Source organism: Opisthocomus hoazin, chromosome 2 (genome assembly GCF_030867145.1).
Source record: "Opisthocomus hoazin isolate bOpiHoa1 chromosome 2, bOpiHoa1.hap1, whole genome shotgun sequence".
NCBI lineage: Eukaryota > Metazoa > Chordata > Aves > Opisthocomiformes > Opisthocomidae > Opisthocomus > Opisthocomus hoazin.
In genome coordinates, this window is record NC_134415.1 from 130,213,791 (window position 1) to 130,234,095 (window position 20,305).

Below are 20,305 nucleotides of genomic sequence, written 5' to 3' on the forward strand. Positions count from 1 at the left end.
TAAATCATTTGGGGAAAATTTTTCCTTTTCAAATACATAAAAGAAACAGCAAAATGCATCATCAAGAGAAGACAACCGGTATCTGCAGTACAAATCCTCTCGCAACCCTCAAAACTGCTATTCATCACGTCTCTGGTAACTGGCTTTCACCTTCACAGACAGATTTGTTCAGTGTGTCTTTAATGTTTCTTTCAGGAAAGAATTGTAGAAGCACCTGGAATACATCAGATTTGGAGAAGAAAGTAACTGAGTGTGTTTTAATTCTTCAGTTTGTAAGCCAAGTCCTAGATTCATATAATAAGCGCTCGCAAAGGACATCTATCAATTTAGGAGATTTGCAAAGCTTGTTTACAGAAAACCTGCAAAGATCAAAATCACAAAAAAAATGAGTCTGCCTCTGTGCTGTCATGAGTATTAAAGAAAAAAAAAAAAGGAAGGAAAATGTTTTTCAAAATCCAGTTTCTTGCCATTTCAGATGATCAGTAACTCAGTGATTTTCTGAACTCTCTTCATAATGGAACTAGTTAAGTTTCACTCTGTTTGTATTCGCATTTGCTCAACATCCCTGCGTGTAGCTTCCAAACCTTAAGGGATTTTATTTATGTTACAGCGGCGCTTCAAGGCTGCCCTCCACTGCACCAGACGCTGTGTGTGTTGAGCACAACACAAAGTTCAGTCCCGAAGATCTCGTATCAGTTAAGACAGAGACAGTAGGACGGGGCTGAACTGTAAAGGCAGAACAATCAGCAAGGTCAGAGTCCAGCGGAGGGCTACGAGGATGAGGAGGGGACTGGAGCATCTCTCTTATGAGGAAAGGCTGAGGGAGCTGGGCTTGTTCACCCTGGAGAAGAGAAGGCTGAGAGGGGACCTTAGAAATGCCTCTAAAGATCTGCAGGGTGGGGGTCAGGAGGATGGGGCCAGACTCTTTCCAGTGGTGCCCAGCGACAGGACAAGGGGCAATGGGCACAAACTGAAGCCTGGGAAGTTCCAGCTGAACCCGAGGAAGAACTTCTTCCCTCTGAGGGTGACGGAGCCCTGGCCCAGGCTGCCCAGGGAGGCTGTGGAGTCTCCTTCTCTGGAGATATTCAAACCCTGCCTGGATGTGGTCCTGTGCAGCCTGCTCTGGGTGACCCTGCTTCGGCAGCGGTTGGACTAGATGATCCACAGAGGTCCCTTCCAGCCCCTGCCATGCTGTGATTTTGTTAGCAGAACTGCACACTGAAAAGCTCTACCTGTCACATGGTGAGTTGTTTTTTTTTTAAATGATCTCCGCATTTTATTGTTGTTGATTTTTTTTTTAATGGTGGTTTAGTTTTTCTAGTACTAGCCTAAGAATTCAGAAATCTGAATTCAAATCCCTTCTCTGCCATAGACTGCTTCTACTGAGATGTCAGGAAAGTCAGAAGGTTTTGTTCCTTCACTCCCTATGTGTAAAAAAATGGAAAAGGCAGCATTTCCAAACCTCACAGAGGCATCATCCATCAAAGCTTTCAGCCTGGCTGCAAAGGGTTCATCTATGTATACTCCTCCCTCTCTCCTTTACTGTAGTACATAACAGAAAGATTTTAGTTTCTGAAAACATCTCCTTCAGCTTCCAAACGCAGATGGAGGGCAAGAGAAACCATTTCTTATTAAGTCTGCATTTTCCTCTTTATCCTTTGCCTTCTGACTTGGTACCCATATACAATTTTGGTGGCAATCCAAGCAAATTGCAGCACACAACTTCAAATTGTTGTTGATAAAAATCTGGCATCTCACCTGCCACACATAGGGCTAAATACCTACCCCCAAGTAAGCTGCAGCTATGCTAAAAAGGAGCTTCAAATAACAAGATAGGAAATTCAGCAGGAACTATTATTAGCTCCTGTTTATACTGTCATTTTTCTTATCAGTAGGAGATTATTTATACAGAGCCCAACCCAAGTGCTTCTTGTTTATCTTATTACAGACACCATTAAAAAAGTTTCTATAAAAAGCAGCTCCTGTATTTAGGCCCAGCACTAATAAGTGTTATGTTAGGTTTTTGCTTCTTATCAATCATTCCTTTATTTTCAAGTCACCATTTAATTCTGTTACTATTTTTCAATCTGCCCTCTTCTCTCAGTACACAAGGCAGCCCTGTAGGATGTCTTCCAGGTTTAATTTTCCCTGTTAGATTCATTATCTAAATGACTATAAAATTACCAGAAACTTTGAAAAAGACTAAGAAAGCCTAAAAAATTGTTCTACTGCAACAGTTGATTTTAACCTTCAGGTTCATGTTCCTCTCACGTATCCTCCCTCTCCATCACTTCCCATCCCCTTGCGCTGCAGCACAGGAAAAACAAAAGGAAAAGCCGTTTACTGTTGCAGGTTGCAGAGTCTGTAAACGCAAGCCCGTTCTGTGTGCTTTGTAGGACTGTGCCTGATGTAGGAATCTCCACTATGTAAGTGCACTGCAATATTAGAACTCAGATGAGAAAAGGACAAAAGACATTTCTGAATGAAATCCTCAGTGGCGTGACGAATTAGCAAAACAAAGTAAAATGGAAGTTTAAGGGGCTGAAGTTACAGTGGAGGTCCTACACCAAGGACAGAACATTACAAGATACAGAATGGGGACAAATGTGACCTTAAGCACAGGGGAAACATCTCACTCTCTGCTGAGCTAATCCAAGACCTGCAATTTGAAGACACGCAAACACACTAGTTCAGCTGAAGTTCACCACTTGTATGTCACAGAATCACAGAATGGTCGGGGTTGGAAGGGACCTCTGTGGGTCACCCAGCCCAACCCTCCTGCCGAAGCAGGGTCACCCAGAGCAGGGGGCACAGCACCGCGGCCAGGCGGGGCTGGAATATCTCCAGAGAAGGAGACTCCACAGGCCCTCTGGGCAGCCTGGGCCAGGGCTCCGTCACCCTCAGAGGGAAGAAGTTCTTCCTCGGGTTCAGACGGAATTTCCTGTGCTTCAGTTTGTGCCCGTTGCCCCTTGTCCTGTCGCTGGGCACCACTGGAAAGAGTCTGGCCCCGTCCTCCTGACACCCACCCTTCCGGCCAACTTCAAACCCAGCCGTATTTAAGAAAAGGAAGCAAAGTTTTAGGTTCCTAGCTGAAGGTCTAATCTCACTCTGTTCAGACACTATTCATCGCTTCCCCTCTCCATGCCATTCTCCTCTCCCATTACGCACACACGCATACATGCACGCTGGTAGAGATTGAAAGGAGAAAGTTCAGAGCATGGGTAGCCAAGACAAACAACTCCTCTTCTGCACAGAGCCAGCCATAAATTTTTCATTTAATTTCTTTCTTGCCTCTCTTCCTGGGCAGAAGAGATGAAGGCTAAAAGCTGAGGCCACTCTATTCTACATTATTTGAAGTGCTAAACAAATGACTTCCAGCTGATGCAGGGTGGTAACCAGTGGATGAACAAGTCAAATATGCCCAACATCTGCACCGCAGCCTCCAGAAGCAGCTTGCTCTCCTTGTGTTACAGCGAACGTTGATGGACGCTGTGAGCACACCAGCCTCTGTGGGTGGCTGATCTGTTCTTGCTTCTTGTTCCCCCTTTCACGCTCCTTCACAGCCTCTTCGTGGGCCAGAACAGGGTTCCATCTCGATGGACAATACAATAAAGAGGACTCTGAGATACAGATCACTGGAGGCTGAACATTATTCTGGAAAGATATAACTTCATTGTTATGGTCCTCCCCTACACCATCTGCTACTGACCACTCTTTGGATTTTATCTATTTTTCCTCTTGTTTATTGAATTATTTACAGAACAGCTTTACCAGTTAAGACTAAGTCTGTAAATACCGAGATGACACCATTTAGGATCACATATTCTGCAAAGCATTACCCCTGTCTACACATTGTTCTGCAATGTCACATTTTCCTACAGAGTCACAGAATCACAGAATGGTCGGGGTTGGAAGGGACCTCTGTGGGTCACCCAGCCCAACCCCCTGCCCAAGCAGGGTCACCCAAAGCAGGGGGCACAGCACCGCACTCAGGTGAGTCTTGAATATCTCCAGAGAAGGAGACTCCACAGCCCCTCTGGGCAGCCTGGGCCAGGGCTCCGTCACCCTCAGAGGGAAGAAGTTCTTCCTCCTGTTCAGACGGAACTTCCCAGGCTTCAGTTTGTGCCCATTGCCCCTTGTCCTGTTGCTGGGCACCACTGGAAAGAGTCTGGCCCCATCCTCCTGACACCCACCCTGCAGATATTTAGAGGCATTTCTAAGGTCTCCTCGCAGCCTTCTCTTCAGGTCTAAGACAACCCTGGAAGCGAGAGCCCTGGGATACATGCTTTCTGCTCTGGGTCTTTGTCCTGAGCTGTTTTCAGTCACTCTTCACCGTACTGTGCTTTTGAAAGGAAGCTGGCGTTTCTCCCTGGTAGTGCAGAGCACACTCTTCAATCTGGTCCTCAAACATCTCTTTGAGATTTACTGCTCCTTTCACATAAGCCATAACTATGTACTTATAGTGGCACATCAGTACTACACATCTGCATACACGAGGCTATGGGTCATATTTAAAATGAATCAGCTCCCATAGACCTTCCCACCAAGCATATGGACGATGACACAGCTCAACTGCAAGGGCTAGTGGGAGGAAAAGTGGTGCATCACAGTGCAGCACAAGCCTTGCAGCTATCTCTGCTTGAGAAATGGCATCATGTGCAAAATACCACTTTCTTTTCTTATTTGAAAGGTCCATGGGGACACTACTGGGTCAGCAGCAAAATTACATAGCCTTTTAACCTTTAGATCTACCTGGTTTCCCATTGATTTGGCTTGAAAACAACGTATTATCACAGTGTCTTTAGTTCAGTCTTAGTTTCGTCCCACTGACAGGCTAGGAAGAGCCGTGTAGTAATATTTTTTCTGATCACTCTGTGTGTGCATTCTGGATTCCCCCCCATGTTATGCAGTAGGGTTGAGTGGGATGTGTGTGAAACTTCACCAATCATGTATGCAGTGGATAGTGTTATTTACTCACAGGAGGAACAGCCTGGCGAACAGTGAAAGCTCCCAAAGGCCAAACGTCAACTTAATGACTTTAATAACTGAAATCCAAGAGAGTTGGTTGAGGATGGAAGGAGCAAAATGATCAGGCGTGAAGAGACTGGTCTTGACTTTGCTACCGTCTGCCTGGTGGGGTATCAAGACATGCACAAAGACACCTGGCAAATCATAATTAGATCAATTCCTTTTACTGACACAGAGTCATAGATTTTATGTGGTGATTCCGATTCAATGGCCCTCCATGGAGTAGTCCTACTGACCAAAAAAAAAACCATGCTGGTTTGTTTTGGAAAGACTCTCTTTTCTGCAACTTATTCTTCTTTGCATTACTTCTCTTGAAGATGAAGCTAGCTGGACTTGCTGGTAGACATGAAGGGTGTTCCACAGAGGTTAATTCAGAGATGGGTTATTACAGGCCTATATTCAGGCAAGGACCGCACAAAAGTACAGAAGCGACTCTCTAACTACCAAAACTTCAGAGATCAGGTACAGTTTAAGCAACTAGACTTAGCATTTAATTTTTGAAGTACTAATGTTAACATCTGATACGGCTAATAACATTCCTAGAGTTATACGAAATGTTAATCTCATGGTTTCAGATGAAATTGAAACCAGGGAAGAACAAGTAATTTTGCCCAAGATCACAGAGAAGAGCTGGAGACATGGAAGGAATTCCTGGCTCCACGGCTCAAACACACAGTTTCTGCCTGCCTACATTAACTGCTAGCATGTCTGCAAACCCAGATCTCCCAGGCAGATGGGTTCTTATGACATTTCAAACACTGAAAATATCATAAAAGAACAACTTCCCTCCTGCTCGTTTGGCATTCATAGTCATCAAGGAACCTTAAAAACAATCTATTTCGAAATCTTTATTCAAGCTTGGGTTTCAAAATGAATAAATGTTGCAGGTATAACATGGGATTGAGCTATCTGTATTTCCTCCTCAAGTCTCCATCCTAAATGTGCTACCAGCTACGCTGTTCCAGACAAGCAGTGAGCCTGTAAAGGAGAACGAATAGCCCCCCACCCCATGGAGGAGCAGCAAGACTTCGGTACTCTTTGCATCAAGCTCTGGAAATACACCCAAGGAAGAACTGATCTCACTGCAGTCTGTTCACTTGTCCTGAATGTGAAAGAGAGAAGGTACAGGGCAGAGGGCAAAAAGAGAATTACTTCTTCTAGGTAAAATCTGAGCTAATATGGTCATCCCCTCGACCTCACATCTGATTTTCATTAATCATGACCCAAAGACAAGTGACCAAAAAACTTCAAACTATCACAATCTGACTCCTGGATGTAGTGATACCAGCTATAGCTGTGTCTCCTGACTTTTCATATACATTTTATATTATAAGAACATATGCTATCTCTCTCCATACACAGCGATGCAGATACGCATCTATTTGCCTCACTCAACAAAAAATTTAGGAATTAAGGAAAACCGTTTTCATTTTTAGAGAAGAACTTTGGGCTTATTATAATGCTGTAAAATAAAATGTGCTAGCGCAAGCCACAGAAAAAAGAAAAAAGTGATTCACCAGGGAAGTTCCATGATGTGCGGGACAATGGGTCTTAAATCAAAGGCATACATTATCATGACTAAGCTGACAGATCTGCACTGCAATGCAGAAAGCCAAGCAATACTCCAACATCTGCGATGTGCACAGATAGGCAGTTAGACCCAGTTTCCTAAAATGAAGAAAGGACTCCCCCAGCTCTTACCTGTTACCTGTGCAACAACTGCTTGGGAAATTCTCCGGTTGGCTAGGAAGGCTTTGATTTCCTCCTTTATCACACTGCTGTCCCTCCTACCAAAACAAAAAACAACAAAAGAGCACACAAAAAGACAGACAGACCAAAGTGCACTTTGAAGATGCAAAATGGCTTTACTTCCTTTATTTAGGGGACGAGGAGTCGGGAAGGCAGGCATGAAAATCGTCGAAGTGCCTCACCGGTGGACACTTCTTTTAACAAGTATCACGTCTGATCAAAGTACCCTAGCAGCAGAATGGATGACTCATGTCCTATATAATTCATATTAGGTGCAGCACTGCCATATGGAATGTACAAAGTTTCATTACACGGGGATGAATAAATCTCTTATACTAGCATAAAGAACCTCAGTCATAAAAACGAGGCACAAAAATAAAAGGATAGCAGGCTCTGCATGGTTAGCTACACAGATGAATATACACACACGAACTTCTCCAGCCTTTCAAGGAAAAGATCCAAAGGAGAAAAGATTTTGCGAGTTCTGTCCCCCTTATCCCTGCTTCCTTAGTCCATAGTTTGCACTGAATGAAGAAGTGCCAGTTACTTGAAGCCTTTGTATGACTTTCACAGGGTGTGGAAAGATAGTTCAGAAGGGACTAAAACTGTGCTAAAAAGGAAAGAATTTGGAGGTTGCACAGGGACTGTGATATGCAGCAAATTTAAACTGCAGTAAACACATTCTTTTTCCTCCTCTTCCTCCCTCCCTTCCCAAGAAGTGCAGACAACTTAAACCAAACTTTATTAGGCTTTATTATTTGGTAATTTCCCTTCCCCTTCTCCCTTCCTGCCCCAGCACCATTCACAGAATCACAGAATCACACATAAATGCCAAATAAATGCTATGTTGTGGGTTCATTTTCACTTCTGTACCCAACACTCATCCTCCATATGCCTGCAAATAAAAGTAGTTTCAGCTTAAATAAGCACTAAACGCATGACCTGAGACTTCTTGCACAGGAACCCAAAACTCAAAGGAATGATCAAATTTCAGCAATGGGAACTCTTGCATACTGCTGTACTCTCCACCTTCCTGCATTATTCCATTATCCCGCAACCAACAGTAAATGAGGTTGACTGGCTTTCTTACTGCTCATCTCTCCTCCTTTCCCCCAAAATCCACACCCTTACTCTAAATCTCCAGACTATTTCAAACATATTTTCACCCTGGAGCTTATGGACCCTAGTTCTCTCACAGGGACTTCATAAATGTTGCAATTTTGGGGCAAAAAAAGACATGGCAACGTTATGACCAAAACTGTTTGGAGACATTTGGCCTTTCCTCTTACTTCTTTTTGCTATCAAGCCCACTGACTCTGACTTTCATCCTCAGTGCTATAATCCCCTCCTTTCATCTTCGCCGCAATGCTGAAAAGGAAGCAGCTAAAAGTAAAGGAAGGTCAGTCTGGAAAAGAAAATCCAGCAACCCCACTGGCTCTCACTGAAGACTTCGGCTTCTTTATTGTTTGTATTTTCCTGCGCCAATCTGCAGGTTGTGCAAATCCCAGAGAGAAACAGCCCCTGCCACAAACTATAAACAGGTACCATACGTGCTCTGCAGATCCCACTGGGAAGCACTCACCAAGCAGATTCCCTACTCTCCCTGCATATGGAAGGAAATACAACTGATGTGAAGCAGTGGAGGAGTCACGTGAATCGACACTCAGTCAGAGGTCTTCTGAATAAGAGTAAGGCAGAAATTTAGCACACTCACATGAATATCAACTTTTGGTACAGCAGGGGAAAAAGTATTTCAACAGTAAAACAGCCTGTGGGATACCCACGCGCGGCCAGGGGTTATCTACACAAGACTATGAGGCAGGCAAGAGGTGCCGAGACAGTTACCACCAGGGAACTAGCAGGAGAGCAGCTGCCTAACGCAGCTCCCGCTTTCTTGGTGATACTTATCACTACTAGAGCAGTGCTCCAACATTCAGATTTCTTCTGAGGGACTTCTCACTCTGACTTCCCACACTTTTTTTACAAAGACTTCTACTAACCTCATCAGTTCCTCCACTTTGTCATCAATGTCCAAGTCTTCTTCAGAAGCTTCAAAACTGTATGACCTTTGAGCCAAGCTGTTTGCAAGTGGGTAGCGGGTAGGTGACATCTTCCCGTTGAACGCAGACAACCTCTCGTTACTCTCCCTCCCGTTCTGATTAGTAGTGCAAGGCTGTGGGGAGGTGTCGTAACTGTTGCTCGGTGATGGGGACATCCCAGAATGCTGGGTCTGTGTTGAAGCTGTGGCTGTAGAGGAAGATGCTGGGACATTGTTGGTACTGTTGCTGTAGGAACCACCTCCGTAGCTAGACCTTCTTCCAAACTTGTCACTATGCTCTTGATCAAGACGATCCAAGGTTTCCAGCGCGTGGAGGATTTCATGTCTGGTCATTCCTGTACGTCTCAGGCGCTGAAGCAGGTCTATCTGCTCTATGGTAAATCTTGGTTCGTCTGTGTAGTGAGACATGGTTTCCAGCAGACTAAAAACAAGGTAAAAGGTAAAAGCAAATAGTTCAGTTCAACAGTTCTCTGTGGTACCTCACACGCAAGAAATCAATTCTGGTCCAACACTTTAAGTCACACCCAGGACAGAGCTGGCAGCTCAACAGTCCACCTCCGAACAAGCCCAGCAGGCAGCCTCCCACCAACGCCAGTCTCTCTGTGCGGCAGCAGGGCTTATTTTCTTTGAAGTGCTCAAACAGCATTTCTCTCTCCTGCTAGCATTCCCTACACCTTCTACGATAAACCTGCAGTTAATACCCTTTTGCTTTTGATAAACTGCTGCTACAGAGAGACAGTGGTTGCTCAGTAATTAAGGCTGCAGCTTGATTTCAGACAAAATTTTGCCAGTTGCTAAGTACCCACCAGACAGAAATCCCAGACTCCAACACTGTTAGGTCAAGGCCAAAGGCTGAGTTTTTCTGGAGAAGTTTTAACCAGTTATGACGTGAGATTTATGAATCTCAACTCTTTCGAATCCTAAGTACGAAGAGTTCAAGCTGCCCTAACTTTGTGTTGCTGCTTTGAAAAAAAGAAGATAAAAACACACCTAGCGGAAATTCAAGTGGCCTGTAGGACCAAAGTTGATTTGACTGAAGTCCCATTTCTGAAGTTGGATTTCTGAAGTTAGTAACTTTAGAACCTGGAATGTTGTCACAGATGGCCTGCCCTAACAAGGAAAGTGCAGCACATCCAATTACTACTGAGCTTTCATTTAAAGAAATAAGTCTATAGCCTTTTCCCCTCCAAAGGCAGGCTTCTCAAGTAATTCAATCATCATGGTGGCTCATCAAAAGCATTTTTTAACTCCTAAACTTCCCAGGGTGCCAGAACAATGCACATGTATTTGCTGCAAAGCGCAGAAATGGAACTGAAAAAAAAAAAATCACAATACGCTCCCTTACTCTGTTTTCCTTCCTAAGTCTCCTCTCTACAGATCCAATGGCACACCAAGGACAAGATCACCTCCTTCAGAACTCAAGATCCTGAGAAGAAGAGATAGCAGATAGATAGCAGACAGTGATTCTGTATCTGTGATTCTGTAACACGGCAAAGAGATCAAGGCATTTTCCATCCTTCTTGTGAATCTTCTTATGAGTCAAGGGTTTATTACAATTCCTGCAGGAGAGCAGGGTGAAGAGATCACTCAAACTCCAGGAGACATGACAGAGCTAATGCACAATCCCTACAAGTGAGAGCACACAAACAGCAGCCTCAGGAAAGGCAAGCAAGAATTCCAAGGGCTCTATGGAAACCAAAAGATGGGACGATGGCTGTCATGATTATGCTAGACCTATAGGGCTGCCTATTTCTCTCCACAAATTTTCACTCCTCATTTCCATTCCTGCACTGGCACAGAGAAGTCCCCAACAAGAGCCACAGAGTAACAAAACTTTTACAGTTGCTGTATTTAGTCTTTTTTTCAGATACATGAATCACAGCAAAGTAAACCAAGCCCGAAGATTCTGTGGGAGCAGCAAGGAAATCTCTTCACGGGAGTAACATCTCACAACACAGACCTGACTAGGCAATGGGAAGAGGTCTGTCCTCGAGTGAGAGGGTACAGCCATGTCAACACTAGTAAACTAGTGACCAGGAAGACGCACCGCCGCATCTACGCGTAGTCATCTGCAGCATTATTAAATCACTGTAACTGTCTTTGGCACAGTTTTGGTCCAGCACAACCAGTGCACTCCTGACCATTTTGCAGGCTTCTTTCAAGATTTTGCGTGGACCAGAAACCATAAACACTCTGGATGCAGCCACTCAGTCTCAAGGCTCAGAGCGCCTGGTAGTATGGACGTGGCCATGTGGCCCTGGCGCTGAAGAACACCACCGAAAACTGGCTTGCTTAGTAGAGCTGTAGCTAGAGTGTGCCTGTACAGACATGGTACTGTGAAACCAGGATGCATGACTCCAAAAAAATGGCATCTGCAGCCTGGAAAATCACAGAATCATAGAAAGCTTTGGGTCGGAAGGGACCCCTAGAGGTCATCTAGTCCAACCCCCCTGCAGCGAGCAGGGACACCACTAACTAGATCAGGTTGCTCAGAGCCCTGTCCAACCTGGTCTTGAATGTTTCCACGGATGGGGCCTCCACCACCTCTCTGGGCAACCCATTCCAGCGTTTCACCACCCTCATTGTAAAGAATTTCTTCCTTATATCCAGCCTAAACCTACCCTGTTTTAGTTTAAAACCATTACCCCTCGTCCTGTCACTGCTGTCTCTACTAAACAGATTGTCCCCATCTTTCCTATAGGCTCCCTTTAAGTACTGAAAGGCTGCAATCAGGTCTCCCCGCAGCCTTCTCTTCTCCAGGCTGAACAAGCCCAACTCTCTCAGCCTGTCCTCATAGGAGAGGTGCTCCAGCCCTCAGATCATTTTTGTAGCCCTCCTTTGGACCTGCTCCAACAGTTCCATGTCCTTCTTGTGCTGAGGGCTCCAGAGCTGAATGCAGAACTCCAGGTGAGGTCTCACCAGAGCAGAGTAGAGGGGCAGAATCCCCCCCCTCGACCTGCTGGCCACGCTTCTCCTGATGCAGCCCAGGACACGGTTGGCCCTCTGGGCTGCCAGTGCACATTGCCGGCTCATGTCCAGCCTTTCGTCTGTCAGTACCCCCAAGTCCCTCTCAGCAGGGCTGCTCTCGATCCTTTCATCCCCCAGCCTGTATTGATAGCGGGGATTACCCCAGCCCAGGTGTAGGACCTTGCACTTGGCCTTGTTGAACCTCATGAGGTTCAAAAATACAAAATACAGAAATTAAAAGAAGCTCCTATCTTTGGCCTCATCAAGCAACTACCGAGCCCCTTTCATCATTTCAGCAGCGTGTAGATGGGAGCAGCAAGCAGGAGGACAATGCAAGGGGATGACTCTCATCCAAGAAAATGACTATGTGAGAAGACATAAGTGCTTCAGTCCAACAGGAATGTGCTGTCCTTTGGACAATTGATTACTGAAAACGTACAGGCCATTTTAAATTCTAAAAGACAAGCACCCAGATTATTCTACTAAAAGGAGGGCACAGCAGCCAACGCAGCAATAGACTGGCAACTGACCGGAATTGTAACAACTAAAATTTGGAAGTCGCATCTCAGACCTAGAAGTTCAGAGTTTGACAAGGAGCCTTTGGAAACAGACACGGTGTTCTAGGTTTGGCTTCTGAGCTGGGGGAGGCAGGGCTGCTCAATCCTTTTCTCCAAGCTTTGTGAGCAGAGAAGCATCACACTGACTTACTGACTCACGTCACGAACTCCTGCAGAGCCCGAAAGCCCTCCCATGTCAGCTCTGAGTAGCATGGTTTTCAAATAGAAAATCTCTTCTTAAACATCTGGACTTGAGATGGTTTTCACTAGATATGCCAGCTTGCCTTTCCTTAGAGATAAACCCATTTTTTGGCATTTCTTGTATTTCTAATGTCACCATTTCCTGGATCATTTATCTGTCAACACCAACTTTCATTTGCTAAAGTACTTTGTTGAACTGGAGAATTTAATGAACTAGAACCTCCAACCAGAGTTACCTCTACTCAAAATTGCTACTTTACTGACTCTTCAATGTTTAATACTAAAACATACTTCAGATTATCTAATTTAATCTCCCATTTGTCACAGACCGAGAAACCCCAAACGTCTGTCCTAGACCCATGAACCAAAAAAATGGCATCTGACAAAAACATGACTTTCCAGATGGCTTCAAAAATGTCAGGCAACAGAACTCACCATTTTCTGCAGCAGTTCGTGGCCATGGTCAGTCACTCCCTTTAAAATTTGGGTGTCATTCCTAATTTGTCTAAAATGCCACAGTTGAGCTCTAGGTCTGGGTTCTCAGACCAAATTAATCTCCTTCAGTGAATTACACATAATCCTTTAGTGAATCTTAATTATCCTTTAGTGAATTACTAGTTAATGACACATAATGAACTCCAGCATTCTTATATGCAAGAGAAATGGTTGACCTTGTTTTGTGGGAAAGTCCAATTTTTCCCACTTTGATGCAGCGGGGACCCGCTGTGAATGTGCAGTAATTTCAGTTGCACAGGGATGCAAGGGCTGCTGGACAAGGCCATCCTCTGCTGGAAGAGTAAGACATTCAATGACTTCCAACTTGTGTTCTACAAAGTCCTGATAATCTGTGGACGGCTTCTAAACAGCTTGCAGAAACTCATCTAAGAGTAGCAAACCTACTGTCAAATTAATGCCATTATACTATGTTTAAAACAATCACTAAAAAATGTTAGCAATTTGAAAAAAAAAAACAAAACCAAAATCAACAATCTGTCAGTCCACGCAAAGTATTCTTCTAGCCCTCCAACCCTTTTAGACAACTTCTGTGTAACTCTTCAATGCTTAAAAAGGTAAGAACACCAAAATCAGATACAGTATCTCATTGCTGGTCTCACTAATGTCACATACAGATGTAAAAACTGCCTCACTTCTACCTACATACCCAGCACATATTGCATCTGACATAATTCTTCTTGGTCTTCTGGATTTTGATACCCTAGTCACATTTTCACATGCTTCTCCACACACCCACGAGATCTAGAAACAATGCTTCTGAATATGCTTTACGTCTGGAAAACAACTGCAAGAACTGGGAATTTTCCATTAAAAACCCAAAACAAATATTGCAAAACCTGGTATTATTGAACATGTTCCAACACTGCCAACTATCTACTGCTTTTTAATGAATAACTACAGTAACATTATTTAGAACCGTTATCCTAGCAGGGCTTCAGTTATTTTCCCTTTTCAAAATATTTTAATAAACTTACCCTGTTTAAAGATCAATTTACAAAGCAGTTAAGTAAATCAGCCATTTTAGAATCATCATAATTTCATTCACCTCATTAATTAACGGATATGCTCCACTACTTCATCCCCCCCGTACTGCTGTAAGAGCCTCTTATCCTCCTGAACTCCTCTGGCTAGCTATAATTCAATTTGCTTCCCCCCTCTTTTTCCTTGCGAAATAAAATCAACTGCAAAAGTAACAAGAAGTAAAAGAAGACAGGGACAAGCAGAACGATTAGAAGTGTGCAGCAGAAAATAGAGACAGCAAATACTTTCTCCTGAGAACAAAGATCATGGACCGACTGCTTTGCTGTGGCCAAACTTTGGCAAACTTTGCTGTCAGTGTAGGAAAATACCCTCAACGCTAGCAGATCTTAGCTTATAATCACGTGCTCTATCTTCTGATCATTTAGCAAAACTCTCAGCAGTTACAACAGCATGTGAAATATCCTTGTGGAGATATCTGAAAAAGACACCCAACCAAGGGAGAATTGCCGTGCGTTTTTCTCCCTGAAATTTTGAAAGCAAGATCTCTGCAAAGTACTAATTTAGCTCAAAATTAAAATTGACCAATTTTTTAACAACTGAATCTGGCCCTTAAAACACATTAAGTTTATTTAGATCCTGACAGGGGAAAAAAGATAGCTTAAAGTATCAAATTTATTTACATTTCTTAGATTAAGTTGGCAGTCACATCACAAGTAAGATGGACCAATTTCACTCACTGCCTCTTGGTATCTACAAAGCATTTATGCTTATCTTTCGTGGCTCATCCAAAAGGAACCTGAGGTACCCAAGTATCAGATTGAAGGCAGAGCTATAAGGAGCTAAATAAAAAAGAACTTCTTTTCCCTCCCAAATGCACCGATGTGAAATAACCAGCAGGTCTCAACCAGCCAGACGCAGCATCGCTCTGTCACCTCTGATGCCACTTTTCCGTCTGAACATGAGGAAGAACTTCTTCCCTCTGAGGGTGATGGAGCACTGGAACAGGCTGCCCAGGGAGGCTGTGGAGTCTCCTTCTCTGGAGATATTCAAGACTCGCCTGGACAGGGTCCTCTACAGCCAACTGTAGGTGACCCTGCTTCAGCAGGAGGGTTGGACTAGATGACCCACAGAGGTCCCTTCCAACCCCGAACATTCTGTGATTCTGAAGCGAAGGCTGTTTAGGGGCATAATCGCTCTCAATGCCATTGCTTTTCCTTGTCACACTGCCAAGCCTTATTTAGCCTATTTTTAATATAAATTTCACCTTGTAGACATGGGAGCTCCCTCCCCACTTTGGAAGTGCTGATCTTGAGTGGGGGTACGCGGCCAGATACAGAGGTGTTCTCTTCCTCCTGCATCTCACAGAGAGAAAAGTAAGGGAAAACACAGCAAGATTTTCTCACCTACAATCATAGCCCAAGCCCGCACAGACACAAGAATCATTTACCCGTCACTGACTTTTTAGGTGATGGAACACAGCAGAATAATCCTGTAAAAGCAGCTATGAGCTAAGTCCATGTCCAATTGAACTTGCAGAAGTTCAAAGCAATTCAATTACCCATTTGGCAATAAGGCCAGACACCAGCCTTAACACCTCTAACACTTAAGAAAATGGCTCTGGACTCTTTAATGTTCACATGAAGTATTTTTTTGCCACTGTTCCTCTCACTGTACGTGAGTAGGAATTACTCTAGCATCACTGAAGAGATCCACTTTGGCTGAGGTTCTTCTCCAGATTTCAATTCAAACGCACTGCTTTATCTAATAAACTCTGCAAAGCTCAAGACTTATAAAATCAGTTGCGCTTTTTGATATAAGACCTATATTTGATCTATTCTGCACAACATGGACATAGGCTAGCGCCAAAATGTTGAGAACAGGATCCTAGGTCTGGTAATTGGTTTAAGAACGATTCTGATAAAGTCACATCAACTGCAGCAAACAAGATGGGGAGAGATGCCAACTTCTACCCTTCTCTGATGTATGGCACATACTGCTGGTCCAGAGTAGGACCCTAACAGCACTACACTGTCCTGTTAACAGCATCTCCAGAATTTGTAATCTTACCTTTTATAGCACCGTCATTTTTTGCAACATAACATGCACCTTCTTGCTGTCATTGAAGGCAGTCTTGCCCTTTAAATGGAAGGGCAAAATCACAAGATAACGCTGCGGCTTTTCAGCTGAAGTAGGTTATCCCAAAGTACATAGCAAAAAAAATTCCTTTCTACAGCTAGTTAACTAAACAAGAGTTTTAACTATCACAGTCTTTCTCACAGCTTGAACTCCTTAGCCTGCCAGGTTTCTTCCTGTGTGCCCGTGGGTATAGTCCTGGTGAGAACGGCCATCTGAACAACTGTGGAGAGGGACGTCCTCCAGCTACTAAAAACACAGAACAGAGAGCACAGCCATGCTGGCTTTGCACACCCTGTCCCCAGACCATGCACCGGTGTAAGAATCCTTGTTCGGTGTCGTTTCCCTTCTACGTGAGGTCTCTAGGCAGCAAGCAAAAATGGATACTCAGGGTGGCATTGCTATCTCCAAAGGCAATATAATTGGCTTATCAACCATCCCGATATTCAGCAACCTAATTCATATGAACCACAACTCTGGATGCTTTCTGTCAGAATGAGTAACTACAAAGAAACTCCACTTCCAGCTGCCCAGTCTGATAATTTTTTAACCATACTTTATATTATGCAAGCTTGTTTCTCTCTCTGTACATTCTTACGAGATCCAAGGACCCAAGCAAAGTTTCATTCACTCCTCGTTCCTTCTCTACATCTCACCCCACCGTTACCCAGCCCAAAGGATGCAGCTGGTTCTCACAAGATGCTCCAGAGAGAGACTTTCAATCCGAGCTACAGTTGTTGCGCAGAGCAGTTGACGCATGTCACAGATTAAACGGTGCACACCACACACACACGTTCAGAGGCAAAGACTGTGACCCATGAAGTGCAGCTCTAAGGCAGCGCTGGAACAAAACTGGGACATTTAGGGCATAACGCTCCTTAAGCCTTCTGAAATTCAAGCTTTGGCCCTTCCTGTTCTTGCTGAACAAATGCTGCTCCTTTCATTCACAGCCAATTTAAATACTTCAGAAACGCCCAAAGCTTTGCACGGTACTAAGCAAAGCTGCCTTCAAAACAGTGGTTGATGCTATGAATTCTGGGGCGCAGCAGAGGATTAAGGATCTGACTCATCTGAGCCAACACTTCTGCTCATCAGTTGCAACTCCAGTATTTTCAGTGGAGTTGTACCAGTTTTCAAGAGAGAGAAAAAAAAATCAGGCCTCAAGTGCTCATCATGTCATCGAACACAGAGCCATCCTTACCCATACGTTAGCATAATTATCTCCTGCAGTTGCATCTCTCAGTTCTGATTTTCAAAGAGGACTCTACTCCCATTCATCCTGATTCACAAACAAAATGTAACGCTCGTAATGACTGCTCTCATCCCAGGGAAACGAAAGCCTCGCATTGCAGCAAGGAGTGAAATCAGACTACAAGCTGATCTATCGAGGTTAAACGTCACCGGTTCTGTTTATGAATGCAAAACGCTGTCTTATGAATGCAGAACACTGCCATACGCTTTCGATCAAAATGGTGACAGTTAATAAGAGCAGCCTGAAACTTCTGAAAATAAATCCAACGTAATCAAATACTCACCGCTACACAAATTATAGAAGGCAAGCTGAGAGCAGAATATCAACATATCATTTCTTCAGGAGGCTTCGAGTTTCTCAGCTAGTTAAAGAGCCCCAAACCCAGATTCACTACTTCTACAGAAGCTGTTCTTCCACTCAGTCTTTGAAATTCCTCACTGCCAATACAGTATTTTTTACTGGATGCCGGCACACAGGCAGTAAGCAAACCCTAGCAGGTTTTGTAACTGATTCCACTTGGGCGAGTAAGTTACCCTGCTCTGTAGTATCCGCTTTACATCTTTGGGAAAGAGAGAGAGAGAACTTGAGATCGATCTTACAAGGCAAAAATATAATATAAATCCCAATTACTGTCATAATCCAAGTCTTACAAAAAGGACTGACCTCTGACTAAGCACAGGGCTAGGAGCCAGATGCTTCTGAATTCTACTCAAGGCACAGACTGATTCACACTGACACCTTATCTGTCTAACCCTAACCTTCCTCACTTCTAAAATCTGGGTTTCCTACTCTTGCTGCAATTCTACAGCAACGAGGCAGGAATTCCAACTCTGAGGCTGGATTCAAGGGCAGAGTGAGGGATCAGAAGGACTAACAAACAGAGAGAAAAGCCGTAGCGGCAGCCGAGTGCTGAACTGGGCCCAAAGCCCAAACCTGTGCCAAGAGCAAAGGAGGAGCTCTTGGATTCGGCAGCTGAAGACTAAACTCTGGATATGTAAGCTCTGTAACAGAATCAGGGCAGGACTTCTGTGCTTGTGTTACACAGCCAATCAAATCTCACCAACACACCGAAATACTGCCCTGAACCCACATGAAGAAATGGGGCCGTGGTGGCAATAAAATTGAGAGTGGACCTAACCTAGACACCAGACTGGCAAGTCACGTATTTTCAGCTGTCAAGATTACAGGGGTAGGTATACTGCTGTCTTCTGCCTCCTCCAGTCCACTTCAGAATTTGACCAATCCTTTATTAAAACCCAGATGGAATCTCAGAATTCTTCTCTATTAATTTTACTAGCTGAGTATCTAAATACTTAGAACACATCTTTCTATGGAATATCCCTGTGAGGCAGGGAAGTGAAGCTAAGCTAATTTGTGAGACCAAGAGCTCACAGAAAGGGGCTGGCCCTCAGACAAGTCAAAAGGACTTGTTCAAAGTCACCCAGGCGTTCTGCAAGAAGGCAGACCAAGTGCCTGGTCAAACTTTAAGCGTCTTCTCTCCACGCATATAGCCATCCTACAGGGTCCATCTACAGCATCAGATACGACAAGGCGTAGGACAAGATTCAGGATTCCCACCGCATCTCTTCCACAAGTAAAGAAAAAGAGACGTTCTGAAGCATGCCAGGCACCTTCGTTCTCCCTCAGGTTCTATCAGCAGCAGTAACAGTCAACACGCCTTCTTAAAAGAGAAATTTGTTACTTCAGAAAACTAAAATCCAAACCCAGCAAGTAATTGAAACTTACCTACCCCTAATTTTGTACTTAACTACAAAGTGATTTTTTTTCCACTAGGAAACAGTTTCTAAGTGTAGTTTCACTGGCACACAGTAAAACAGAAATTATAATTTATTATATAAACTGTGAAAGCAGAGATTATACTTGGAGAACAACTCAGGAATAGCTAACAACAGTTCCCTGAAGAATGGAAGTCATAACGGCAAAACCATGGGCTTTTGGCCACAGTTGCTTCCAATATAGAGTTTATTTTACTTAAAAGCATTTCAAAAAGAAACACACGTCCTAACAAATCCTCTTAAAGCAACAAATCTGTCTCTGTGTAGCCCAGACCTGAACTAGGGAAACTTCTTCTTGCATGACATAGAGAAGACCTCGTCTACATTCTCAGGGCAAGTTCAAATCTTTCTGTGTCCTGCTCGGAGCAGGAGGAGAACACCTACAGATGGCAAGTCCTGAGGCTGCAGATGCATGAGAGGGTGAACCCACTTACGAACTGTTCCTCCTGCCCTTCTGCAGAGCTCCAGGACTTGGTGGAAATCTCCACAGACCAGTTCAGTAACCCAGCAGAAAAATCAATCAGCCAATCCACCCTCCCACAGCTGGTGTCTGCTTGGGTTAGCGAGTGGAATTAGCTTACAGAAGGCTCTGATGATGGCTATTACCAACTCAATAGACGGGGAGAAGCCACTTTGGCCAAAAGCAGACGTAGGCATAAGAGGCACACATGCAACAAGATTTCTTTTAGGTTGCTTTCAGAATGGCTTAGCTGTCTGTGAAATCATGAATTAACTCACCTGGTTTATCTTAAAGTAAAGCTAAGGGCTCAGACAAGACACTGTTTCAGTTAAGCAAGGTTAACACGCCAACTGAACGTTCCTACAGCCACCAACTGTTTACACAATACCCTGTCACTGAAGACAAAAAGAGCAAATTAGCCGAGTCCTCTCAGGTTTAATTAACATGTTTTGTGTCACATTTCAAGGAAGCTGGACAGTTAACACAGCTCAGCCCTGGGGTGACTTTCCAAGCCACTGTAACTCCACTGCCTGTTCTTCAGTGTGTGCTGACTTTGGTATCCTTCACATACTCGTTCCTTTCTTTCTGCTGTTTTTTCTAAATGGT

The 20,305-nt window shown here is 44.0% G+C and overlaps 1 protein-coding gene across 20 annotated transcripts in view; it reads right to left on the reverse strand.

Annotated features, from left to right (window-relative positions):
* The window catches only part of HMBOX1 (homeobox containing 1), a 128,532-nt gene that overhangs the window by 58,097 nt on the left and 50,130 nt on the right, over positions 1-20,305 (reverse strand). For all 20 annotated transcript variants that reach the window (XR_012763277.1, XR_012763276.1, XR_012763275.1 and 17 more), the window contains exons 3-4: positions 8,778-9,257; positions 6,730-6,815 (exon numbers count right to left, since the gene is read on the reverse strand). Coding sequence is in view for 17 of the 20 variants with exons in the window: in XM_075415060.1 (XP_075271175.1) it covers positions 6,730-6,815; positions 8,778-9,257 (566 nt within the window). In the remaining 3 variants the exon portion in view is untranslated. The remainder of the gene's footprint in view (positions 1-6,729; positions 6,816-8,777; positions 9,258-20,305) is intronic.